This window comes from Embiotoca jacksoni, unplaced genomic scaffold (genome assembly GCF_022577435.1).
Source record: "Embiotoca jacksoni isolate LCO1_2020_lvr unplaced genomic scaffold, fEmbJac1.0.p SCAF_19, whole genome shotgun sequence".
Taxonomy (NCBI): Eukaryota; Metazoa; Chordata; class Actinopteri; family Embiotocidae; genus Embiotoca; species Embiotoca jacksoni.
The window spans coordinates 5,079,430-5,091,082 of NW_027185329.1; the positions used below are offsets into that span (position 1 = coordinate 5,079,430).

Consider the following 11,653-nt stretch of genomic DNA (forward strand, 5'->3'; position numbering starts at 1 on the left):
CCCCCGAGACAGTTAACCCTTTCCGCTTCATCCTTCAGTCTGTCCCTCTGCCATTTATTGCGGCCACAAATCCCCCCATTCTGCATTTTTTTTTTTTGGCAGCTTTAAACATTCATTATTGTTGGAGGTCCACAAGGGCCGGATTTCTGCACCCCAGCTCTCCGTTCCCATCCAGTAATGCACCACGCCCAACCGCAGCTCCACCAGGGGAAACGGTCCAACAATGATTATCAGTATTTAGCCAAAGTCAGGCTCTTATGCCACTTTCTAATTGGAGTGAAATTTCCTAAATGAGACAAAAGCTGATGTTTTTTGTATTTATTTTTTTTAACAAATGAGCATTTAGAGAAGAACAAAGGATGAGCTGGGGTTTCCAGCCCAGTCACACAGGGATCTCAAGAGCCTTTCCAACAAATGTGCAATTAGATGTAGCTTCCATAGGGGAAAATGGAAGCAGGCGTACGCACACACTGCTACACTCCTGGCACTCCTCTGGTTTGGCTGTGGGTCTGTCACTACACATACTCTCATACATACACTATACATCCGCAGGTCCTACAGGGCAGTTAGGCAGTTATGCTGATTATGGTAATGAGAGGAGAGAGACAGCGCTTATCTCAAATCCTCCAAACCTCGCTCTCCCCTTCCTCTCCCCTCCTCTTCCCCTCCCCATTCTCCTCTCATAACCACATCCAAAGAACACCAGAGTCAGTCCGTCTGATGGAGCTGATGGAGTTCGATTTTTCAGCCCGGGCAAGTGAAAAATGATAAATAAAAGCCCAAAATGGAGTTCCAGGATAATATGCTGATGACAGTTAAGCAAGCTTGCTGTGCTTTTATTCGAAAATGTCTAATGAGTCTAATCACTGGCTTCAGGCTCGGAATGCTCCAAGATTTATTATAAACCTGTATGGTTCAGACTTTGTGTTTGCGTGTGTGTGTGTTTGAAATGGGGTGTATACTCTGTATGATGTTTGCAAATTGTGCACGTGCATTCACAGTTATGCATGTTTTTGATCATACTGTGAGACTGAGTGGGAATGTAATGGGATGAGTGATTATACAGACAGTATGAGGGCTCATTCTTTTTGTTTTTATTGATTTAATTGCAGATGTAAAGTACATACTGAATTTCTCACAGGAAATCATATATCTGAGGTGGTCATGAGGCATCTAATCTTAAAAAGATTACTTTGTTGATGATGGCTGAAACATAAGTAGCCACACCCACAAAATAATTTGCAGCATTAAATGACAACTCGTCTTCTTTTACCTGAAGGTTGATGTTTTATTTCAGAAAAGAAGCTGATCATTGTTTTTAGTTACAGTGAACAATGTCCAGCTTTAAAAACAAATCAAATCATTAAATTGAAAGTATTTGTTCTGTTAGTTGCATCTTTATGGTCCAATTTCTACCAAGAATTTAATTTTTTTTTACCTTTTCAAACACTGAAAACATAAATAAACTGATAAATTCACCATTTTGTTTGTTTGAGCTACACAAGAAAAATAACCTGCAGCAAAAATTTTGAGATTAATTATATATAATTTACTGCTTTACTGCTATTTTATTGCTTTTCTATTATTCTATTATTATCTTATTGCTTCCTGTATGCTGCTGTAGCGAAAAAAAATTCCCCTCGGGCATTAATAAAGTAACTACCTAACCTAACGACGATTTAAATTTCATGCTAGCAAATTGTCGCCTTTAAATTTTGTGGTAGCACCCGACAAACCTCTAATAGGTGTAAAGTAGATTTTATTTAATTTTGAAAATTAAAGACACAAAACAATGAGCCTTCAGTTGATGAAAGAATGTCCGCTTGGTGTGTTTATGTGTGTGTGTGTGTGTGTGCGTGTGTGTGTGTGTGTGTGTGTGTGTGTGTGAGTGCTTAAAGCGCCGCTCTGTGTCCCCTGGGCTGTGTTAACGCTCCCGCCGTCTGTTGTTGTGTGTGTGTTAAACACATGCAGTCCCTATCCTTGCCACAGTGGTCATCGGATTGCTCTGCACCGGCGGATACCTGGTTTGGCGCAACTGGCGGCGCAAGAACACCAAGAGCATGAACTTCGACAACCCCGTGTACCGCAAAACCACGGAGGACGACGACGACGAGATCCACATCGGGCGTCACAGCGAGTCCATCGGTCACGTCTACCCAGCAGTGAGTGGCAGCCACAGTCAGCCATTCATAGCTCTTCCTCTAGGGGGCGGCATCACAGACAGCAACTCTCACTGGTACTCGGGGGCGCCGATGCTCTCCAGCAGCAAATGAGAGGAGCTGCGGCGCGACAAAGGAAGGAGTTTGGAATATTCGGGAAATGGGAAGGATGCGCGAGGGTTTGGGAAAAAGCGCATTTGTTGTACATGTCGGCCTGGCGGAAAGAAAGAACAGGCTCGCACACGTCCACATGTTCACATATCATTTTTGCAGGAAACACTGAAAATCATGCACAACACACATAAAGCCCTTCACCACGACACCATGTTCACATTTCACTCACCTTCAGCGACCATATTCATACAGTACATGTGTTTATCCCCGACCTGCCATCCCACTTGTTCATACATGGTGTTAGTGTTTCTGGTCGATAAAGTGTTTGTCCCCGTTCCCTGAAAAAAAAGTCCCTACATACACAAAAGATGTCCTCTTTTGTTAACAGAAGCAGCGGATGCAAAAGTTTGTTTTTTCAACTTGTTGACTAGATACCGGAAAACATGTCCCACATGGTAAGATGCCTGTCGGAGAAGATTTCTGTGGCTGTTTATTATTCTTGTTGCTAAAAATGATAAACGTTCATCCAGACATGATCAGAACTGGGGCACCGTGTCTTGAGATTATTTTGAGGAGAAACTGGATCAATTTTATAGTCACTTTGAAAGCTGAAAGGACAACAGAACACAAGGTTAGACCACGCTGCAATGTAAATTGGATTTTCAGAGTAGATCGTTAAATCATTGCATTGAACTGCGGTGATTTATTTTCATTATGATGCGAATAAGACACAGAAGATAAAAAAGGGAGCACGAATAAGGACGAAGGATAGGGCAAAATAGAATTTATCTCATTTTCTATCTTGAGTGCAGCCGCAGAAACCATCAATTTCCACATCATGACTTGCAGACTATCCTGTTGATTTCCCATTGACGTGGACGCAGTTTTGAAAATCACTCAAAGCTACATTTTCTATAAACCCTGGAAACAATGCCAGCTGTATCTTGCAGTGAAATGCACTTAAATCTGGCGAGAGTGCATCATTAGGACACTTATGACATTTATTGAATATATGTTGTTTTGGGGTGCTGGAGAAAAAGCAGGGAAGGGCAGCCAAAAAGGATTATAGGGGGAAGGGAAGTCTAGCGCTTTGATCGGTTGGCATGGTAACACAGATTTCTTTGTGTTGCTCCATAGAGAAAGAAGGCAAAGAATTCTGGGTATCACTGGCACGATGACAAGCTAAGCACACGCACATGAAACAGGTGCACGACTGAGTCGTATTAAGATTCAAGGTCGAAGTCACAACAACCCTCAGCGAGGAGCTAAAAGAGGGGACTGTACTCTTCCTCTCATCGTATTATTTACATCTGCGCAAATCTCCTTTATTGTCTCTTTTTTTTTTGCTTCTTTTCCTCTCTCGGCACCTTAACTTTTTTCTCGCCTTTCGTAGCAGCGTGGCAACTCAGGCAACCAGAGAAATCAAGCTGGCATTATGTGGGCCAGACATTTGCAGCCGTAGGCAAGCAACCTGCATTCCTCGCCGAGGAACAGCCAGAGAAGGAGGGGATGAACAAAACAAAAAAAAGGGGGGGGGTGGAAAGAGATGAAGAGGGAGGTCAGGGAGAGGCAGGAAAAAGTGAGGACTGCAAGGAAGAGAAAAGAGCATGTGAAAATGTGCCGTTTTTCTTTTGGGTTCCACCTAGACGTGAATCTCTTCTCCTCCTCTGCCCTTTGTGTCTCTATATTTTCGCTCTCTGTGTTCTATCTCACCAGCCTGGTGTGGTAACCGTCTTTTATCTGCTGTTTGCAGCGCGTGGCACTCAGTCTGGAGGATGATGGCTATCCCTGAGGGTGGGTGGGGGGTGATGCAGCCTGCCCTCCTCCAGTCCCATCCTTGGCCCCTCCCCTCACCACAGCCTCTACACCACTACACCACTACAATGAGGCCAGTACAACGCAGAGGAGAAAGAGAAGGAGTCCTCATTTTGCCTTCCCCCCTTTTTACGGCGCGGGGATGACATGTAAATCCTGTAAACCCCCCCCCCCCCCCCCCCCTTCGTTCTCCTCCTCCTTCCTCCACTGGAGTAACACTACTACCATTACTAGCCACTACTACTACCACCATTAGTGTTAGTCTAGTAGCCTCTGCTCCACTCCTCTCTTCTCTTCTCTCTGCCTCTTGTTAGCAGTAGTGGTGTGCAAAATGCTGCTCGATCACATCGTTCACACTAACCTCGTTCGGCTCTCTCAGTGCACGTTGTAAATAGAAGGCTTTCGGGCCACCGTACAAGTGGAAAAAGCCGAAGTTCCTCATGTCCTCATGTTCATGACTCTATTTATTTGTACGTGTTTGCTTGTTGTAAATATGTAATAAGCATCTCTTGGTGAGAAAGGCAGATTTGATCAAGTTTGCAAGGATACATTGTAAAGTACAGGAGTAGACAAGGACGTTATATCTCTTTATAGTTGCCCTCACATCCAGAGTTGACAAGACATATTTTTGAAAGGGGGGGATGTTATCCTTTTTCACACGCAGCCCCTGGGATTTATCCCCTGACACTCTGTAAAGCTAAATATAGCCAAGGGGAAGGGAGAGAGAAAAAATGATGGGGTTGTCTGTGCATTTGGAGGTGATTTTGGGGTGAAAGAGTGAGAGAGGTTGCTTTTTTTTCTTCTTTTTCTTTTTTTTTTTATGGGAATAGAAGGATTTGTGCCACCAGAGGGTAATGCCTCAAGGCAGAAAGCAGCAGGGCAGAAAAGGCAAAGGATTATGGGTAATCCTCTCTCCTGGTAATCAGAGGTATGCGTACAGTCGATAATGAAGGATTGTTTGCTTATTTGCAGTCGGCGTAAGAACTCACACGTGGGTCCCTGTCTCGATGTTTGTGTTTGTGTCTTGGGGCATTAATGCTTTGGAGGTAAAATTGTATTTACAGACAGCGTGGGGTGAAACAAAACACCTTCCTGTGACCAGGATGACTTTCAGCTGGAACAGGAATGCACAAAAACTTTGTTTATATTCATCATGACTCCAGAAATTAAATGGGTTTTTTTTAATATAAATTTCTCTCATTTAGTGGTTGAATCTGAATACATTTAAATGCGTAGTTTTACATAATGTATTGAAATCCTGCAGAAATTTAGTCTAAGAAAAACATAGAGCTGCAACTGTTTAATTATTGACTACTACTTTCTGAAATGAAGATTAAATTGCAGCTTCATGACAGATTTATCAGCAAATTGATTTAGAAAAGAGCATCTAACGTGCTTCTACATGAAGTGACACAGTAAGAGAGAGGATAGAAAAAAGACAACAAGTGTATATTGTGCTCCCTTATTGATTTACTGAGACTCTGTCACAAATATTGATGGCTACAGAAACTGTCAAGTGAGTTTTTATCTGTATTGGTGTACTTTTGGCCTGTACAGCTCCCAATCAATCACTTTGATTTGACATGTATATGATCTATACGGTGCTGCCCAACTCGCGTATTTGTGTTTGAACTCGAGCAACCCCATAAACATCAGTCCCAGTGTGTCTGCGACTTCACAGCTCCGGTTGTCTTGCTGTTTTTTTGCCTCCTCATCTTCACTCCCCTCTTTTAACAATGTAGCTTTGTGTGTCTTCTGGATGAGATGATGTAAAAAAAAAAAAAAAAAAAGAGCCCACATTTGGAAGAAATCACTTTCTGCTGTCACCGACTTGTTCGGTGTGCTTTGTGAGTGGCCCCACCGTTTTGTATGAACAGATGAGTAATGCACCAAGGATGACTGAGCCCAGCGCTGATTTGATTTGAAAGCTGGATAGAGAGGAAATGTGTGACCTGGCGTAAAGAGCTCATCTTCCATTGGCTTGTCTCAGACGAGCTTCCAGCTCATTGAATCAGATGGAATTTATGCTCAGTGAATATTGCAATAATCGCTGATAGTGTGTTGTAGCAGTGAATTACTGGAAGCCATTATGACAGAATAGCATGATAGCTGTTATAAGTAGTTATGGCAAATTAACAACTGTCTTCTTCTGGACGTTATTTAAGTCTCTTAATAGACATTTTGCTTAATTTTGACATTAAGCAAACTTACAATGCGTTATGTATAGTTGTTTTTGATTGACTTCCATTCTATGTTAACAAATCTGAACACTGTTGCATTTCAGATATGCAAGGGCTTTTTGTAAACCTGATATGACTGAATAACATGCACACAAAAAAAAATAATACAGATATAATTCAGACACGATCGTCTTCCAGCATAGGCTCCCAACACTCTCACATTATGTATTCATACAACAACAGCTGATTAATGGTAGCGATTATTCATGGGTCCCGCTGTTTCCTCGGAAAGCTTTGCTCAGTGTAGAAGCTTGTAGAACCACAAGGGAGGGACAGTAAAAACAGACAAAGACAAAGGTAGGTAGGACGTGACTGCCAGGATTTGCATACAGGAGCGGGTTTGTGCTCGGAAGATGAATGGTGGGTCATTTGTTTTTGCCGGATTTCTGCCAGTGTTGCATCGCGGTATGCTGATGCTCTCTCCTCTCACCTCCTTCGCAAGGATGGCACTCTTTACCTCTCAGTTTATGAAGCACAGTAGGCGATTTGTAATATGCTGCACGTCACTTTTTTTTTTTAAATCTGAAGGTCCGTTAGCCTCGGGAATTTTTATTATGCGTACATGATCATGTTTTTATTAAAAAAAATTGTTTTTAAAAAGTCTTAGTCCTGTTTCAAAAGGACAGAAGTAAGTTCATAAGAAAGACGCCACAGGTTGAACATCCTTGCAAATTTAAGTATAAATAAATTACAGGCACAGAGCTGAATTTGAACCTGGAGCTGAGTCAGCTCTGTCCTCCTCACTCTTTCCTTCGTGTCCATGTTTGCTTCAGGTCTAATGGAGTTCCATGCTGAGGGTTTGCAGTTATAGGGGAATAAATTGCTTATTTATTGGGGTGCCTGAGCGTGGCATTGTAGGAAAGTTATTATTGCGCCAGTGTCAAGACAGATTGGCTGGTCCACTCGGTGGTCACCTCCAGAGCACTGAAGGACACCGAGACACTCCAGAAAGGGGCTTGTAGTAATCACAGTGGTAGGAGAGGGCATGTTGTGACCTTCCTACACCACTGCCGCCCTGTCTTTGCATTATTACAGGCACTGACCAATGCTCTGATGTCAGCATCATCATAGTTTTCCAATGTGTCAATCTCCAGTTTATGCGAATCAATTTGAGCAATCTGCTTCATGCTGAAAAGGTCTAGCAATAGTTTACTGGCGGTTTTCATGTACATATGTTGAGTCATTAGGTTGCTGTGTTACCGGTACTGTTGTAAAGGGATGTGTGTTTCTCACTATAGGTCAGTTGTTTGTTCTTGAAGGTTTTTTTTTAAGTGTTTGCTGCTTTGGAGAACCAGGGGCATCGTGAAACATGATCATCTTGCACAGAGTTAATTAACACTCAACCAGAAAAGCAAATCTAGCTTTTGGTAATACATCGTGTTTCTTGAAGTGATTTTCAAGTTTAAGTCATAAGACCTTTATACTAAAAATGTGGTTCTAGATTTAAACATCCACTTTACCTGCATGCTGGTAAACGTTCATTGTGTCTGAAAAACTTGATGAGTTTTATAAAGGATCAGTTAGACGTTTCGTCAATCCAGTTCCGAAATGGTCCAACGGCTACAGAATACCTTTTGACAGAACTTCCTCGCTTTGCAAGATGATATCACACGTTTCTGGGACTCACTTCCTCTTGGTGAAGCAAGATACAAGCCAGACTTGCCTTGGTACTTGATATTTAAGTCTGAACAACCTTTACTTTCTGTCAAAGAATCAATCGTGTCTCCAGGAAAATACATTTCCATAGTACTAAATTGTTTACCTTGTTAAATCCTGGGGTTAAATGTAATCGCTGCTTAGATTATATTCAGAGGTAACTTCTTTGTTGTTGTTTTTTTGACTGAATAATACTGCACCAGAGTGGCAGGGAGGTGTTCAGGGTGGATGGTGGGTAAACAAAGCCGCAGGACTTTGACATTCTGGCGGTGAGGTTAAGGCTTCTCTGGTTAGGGTTTGGGACAGATTGTGGTTCTGGTTAAATATTGATAAGCACCATCTGTCTGATGTCACTGCAGACTTTTTCTGCATTGAAGCAGACTGTATTTTTGTCTAAACATAAACATAAAAAAGTTTTACTAATACTCTAAGTTACTGTAAGTGTTGACAGATTGAATATTTTGGTTGAAGACAAAAACATTACAGAAAATTTTATAGAAATGGAACATTACACTGCAAAAGTGTATTAGCTGTTGCAAATTAGTTTTGCATAGATGTAGTTTCGAGGAGAATTTCATTTCGTGTATTTTAGGAAGCATACTGGACACACCTGGTCAGCAAAATTCCCGGTGTAGGCATCTAAATATTTAAGCTCATTCATGAATAACGCATTCAAATATTCTTAATAAATCCTGAAGCATAATACACATGCTGCTATCAAAATAGGTCAAACTAAATGATGTCACCCCAAAACTAAATTCAATCTGTGACATCTCTTACAGGAAAGGTCTTGCATGTTTTAGCTTATCTGAACTAACAGCTCTGATAACCCATCTAATGGATTTGGTATAAATGTCTGCTAAAAGTACAATGTTCCTGATTTGTGCTCCCTTTGCTAACTCCGGTGTCCCTTTTTTTCCCCCTCTGTGTACTCTTAAAATTTCTGAGTGGAGAATCTGACCTACGCTGCTTTAATGCTTTCTAATACCACTCACATCACTTCACCTCCTCGTGCACTGTATCGAGTGTAATGAGTTTTCAAGTCTCTCTTTAGTTCTTGTACTGCTGAATTTGAACTTTTTAGAGAGTAAAGTCATCATTGTTGTCTCCATACATTCTCATTTTCTTGCGCTCCCGTCTTCATCTCAGCCATTGACATCTTTCCTTTTGGCAATGGCTCTCAGTCTTTGGATAGACAGACACACACACACACACACACACACACACACACACACACACACACACACACACTGGAGGAAATAACCTGGAAGCCCAAAAATAACAGAGCAACCCCCGAAGCAGGAAAAGAAAAACCCTTCCCAAATGTGAACCAGCAAACCGGCGAACAATCAGCCAAGAGAAGCAGCCTCCCCCTTCGAGCTACAGTTTTGGACTCTGGAAGGAACCTTCAGTGACTCCACTTGGCTGGCATTTAGCTCTCGTTGACCCAGTGACTTTCCTCGATCAACTGGTTCCTCTTTTTATCATGTGTTTGTTTTTTTCACCCGTGAGTCTGTAAGTGAGTTGTAGTTGTTACTCTCTCTCTCTCTCTCTCTTCACCAAACCATTCCCAGTTTCATATTTGATCTACTTGATGTTTGATTACCTGAAGGGCAGCGCTGTTCAGTCGCCTGCAATTTTTCTACCGGTCAGTGTAAAATGAAGGTTGCGGGGAAGAGGCCATGGATGGGGAGGTTGTGAAATCTGTGTAAATCTTTCTATGGGTTGGGTCGATGACGACGACGAACCTGGGCAAACATTTTGATAAGTAACGTTACTGTCACAGACTTGGACGTTTTACTGTAATGTTCTTTATATGGAGGTGGGAGAAAATCACTGCAAAAATGTAAGAAACAATCCGCTCCGTTTTTTCCTGCATCCGACCTGCATTTCCTCACAACTGTTGCTGATGTGTCATTGCCTGCCAGGAAATCTCACAAACCATCCGGGGCTCTGTCCATTCCTCAGCCATACGACAGGCATTTTTTTTACGCTGTTTGTTGCACAAAACTTTTCAAGAAGCCTTCTGCACTGTGTAAAGAGATAACGTTCTTAGTCGGGGAGGAAATAAAGGGGGGGGGGCGTCCAATGGTACAGTCCACTGGTTTTGAATCATGACTTGTAAATAATACGTTTTCATACAGCAAAAACTTTTTTGATAATGTTTTAAATGTACCTGTAAAGAAAAATTAAAAAAAAGGGTGTACATAAACTTCTGGGGTAAAAAGGAGTGTAGACTATATATGAATTTATTTGTACACAAGAGCACTGGATTTCTTTACTACTTGATTGTAACTAAAAATTAATAATCTGCCAAAGTGTTTTTATTTGACTTTTTTCTCCTGTCTGTTCCGTTTGTTTGTTCGTTTTTGGTTTATTTTTTTGCTTTTTAACAGCATTGCGGATTTTAGTGTTCATACTGTATTTAATTCTGTTAAATTTAATTTTGGTTGTTGTGTGTTTAAAAAAAAAAAAGAAAAGAAAGAAAGAAAGAGGGGTTATCATTTTAATTTATTGGTGCCTTGTTTTGTGCTCCTGTATACTTTTACTCTTTCTGTTCTTCTGTGTTATGTGTCTGTGTGCGGGGGGGGGGGGGGGGGGGGGGGGGGGGGTTAACTGGTGGGTTGGTGAGGTGAGGGAAGGGGCGGGGGGGATTTAAAAACTTAGCAACTTCTGTACTTACATGGAATATCTGTACTGTATGCCAAAATGGTCTCACTCACGTTTCTATGAAATCAACCTGTTGATAAATATCTCTATATATTGATATATTAAATTTATAAAAACTGTGCGACCTTTTAGTGTTGATCCTGTCTTGGCTGTACAATATCTCCTTGCATCTAATAAACCCAAAAGCTGTCGTCTTTTTTACCAAAGAAACATGGACCTTAAAGTAGTTCATCATTCTTTAAGGCAAACGTAAGAGGAGTAAATTTACACTCCACTGTTAGAATTGAAGTTTGTAGTACATTTTCATTTGCCACGATTCATCTACTTCACTTTTGCCTGACTTAAAGAATAAGGCTGGTATTACTCAGGTTTTGCTATTTCTGTGGCTGCGTCTCAAATCCTGTACGGGCACAAACAATTTTAAGTGCATGAATGCATTTACACTGTCAAGTATTTTCCACAGAAATTTTCCACATAAAAGTGTTTATTTTTCCACTAAGTGCCACTATGCTGCTGTTGGATAGAAGCTTTATTGGGGATATGAGACATAGGGCACAAAACCACGTTCAGTTTTGGGTAAAATAACCCAATAAAGTCAACAGATATGTTGGCAGCTGGTGAATTTAAATGTTCAGTTCATGTCCGGAAACTGCAGAATGTTAGTGAGCAACTTAAACCACCACTACCTCGTCAAAATTCCCAGAAGTCTACTGACAGGTTTTTGAATTGAGACACAGAACAAGTGTGTGAAGACTTTCCGACTTCCCAAACGCTAAAGACTATGTCCCCCACTGGCAAGATGTAGCTCATTAATATGTTTTTCATGGTTTTTGCAGAACAGAGGATATAGCCTGCATTTGGTTTAGGCGACACTACTTGTCAATAAGATCAATTAGTTATTGGTTTTCATATTTATTTATAGCATTTGTGAGGCAGCATGAGCCCTCAACCAGGAGCAGTCAATGTTTATTGTTGCCAGCAGCATTATAGCACTACAGC

General features: G+C 41.4%; 1 protein-coding gene across 7 annotated transcripts in view; it reads left to right on the top strand.

The window, feature by feature from the left end:
- The window catches only part of lrp8 (low density lipoprotein receptor-related protein 8, apolipoprotein e receptor), a 167,087-nt gene extending 156,521 nt beyond the window's left edge, over positions 1 to 10,566 (top strand). For 2 of the 7 annotated variants that reach the window (XM_069153127.1, XM_069153128.1), the window contains exons 18-19: positions 1,972 to 2,162; positions 4,027 to 10,566. In XM_069153127.1, the coding sequence (XP_069009228.1) occupies positions 1,972 to 2,162; positions 4,027 to 4,065 (230 nt within the window). In that variant the 3' untranslated portion in view covers positions 4,066 to 10,566. Of the gene's footprint in view, positions 1 to 1,971 lie in introns of all 7 variants that reach the window. The other 5 variants (XM_069153122.1, XM_069153123.1, XM_069153125.1 and 2 more) reach the window with 3 other exon arrangements.
- The last annotated feature ends 1,087 nt before the right edge of the window (positions 10,567 to 11,653 follow it).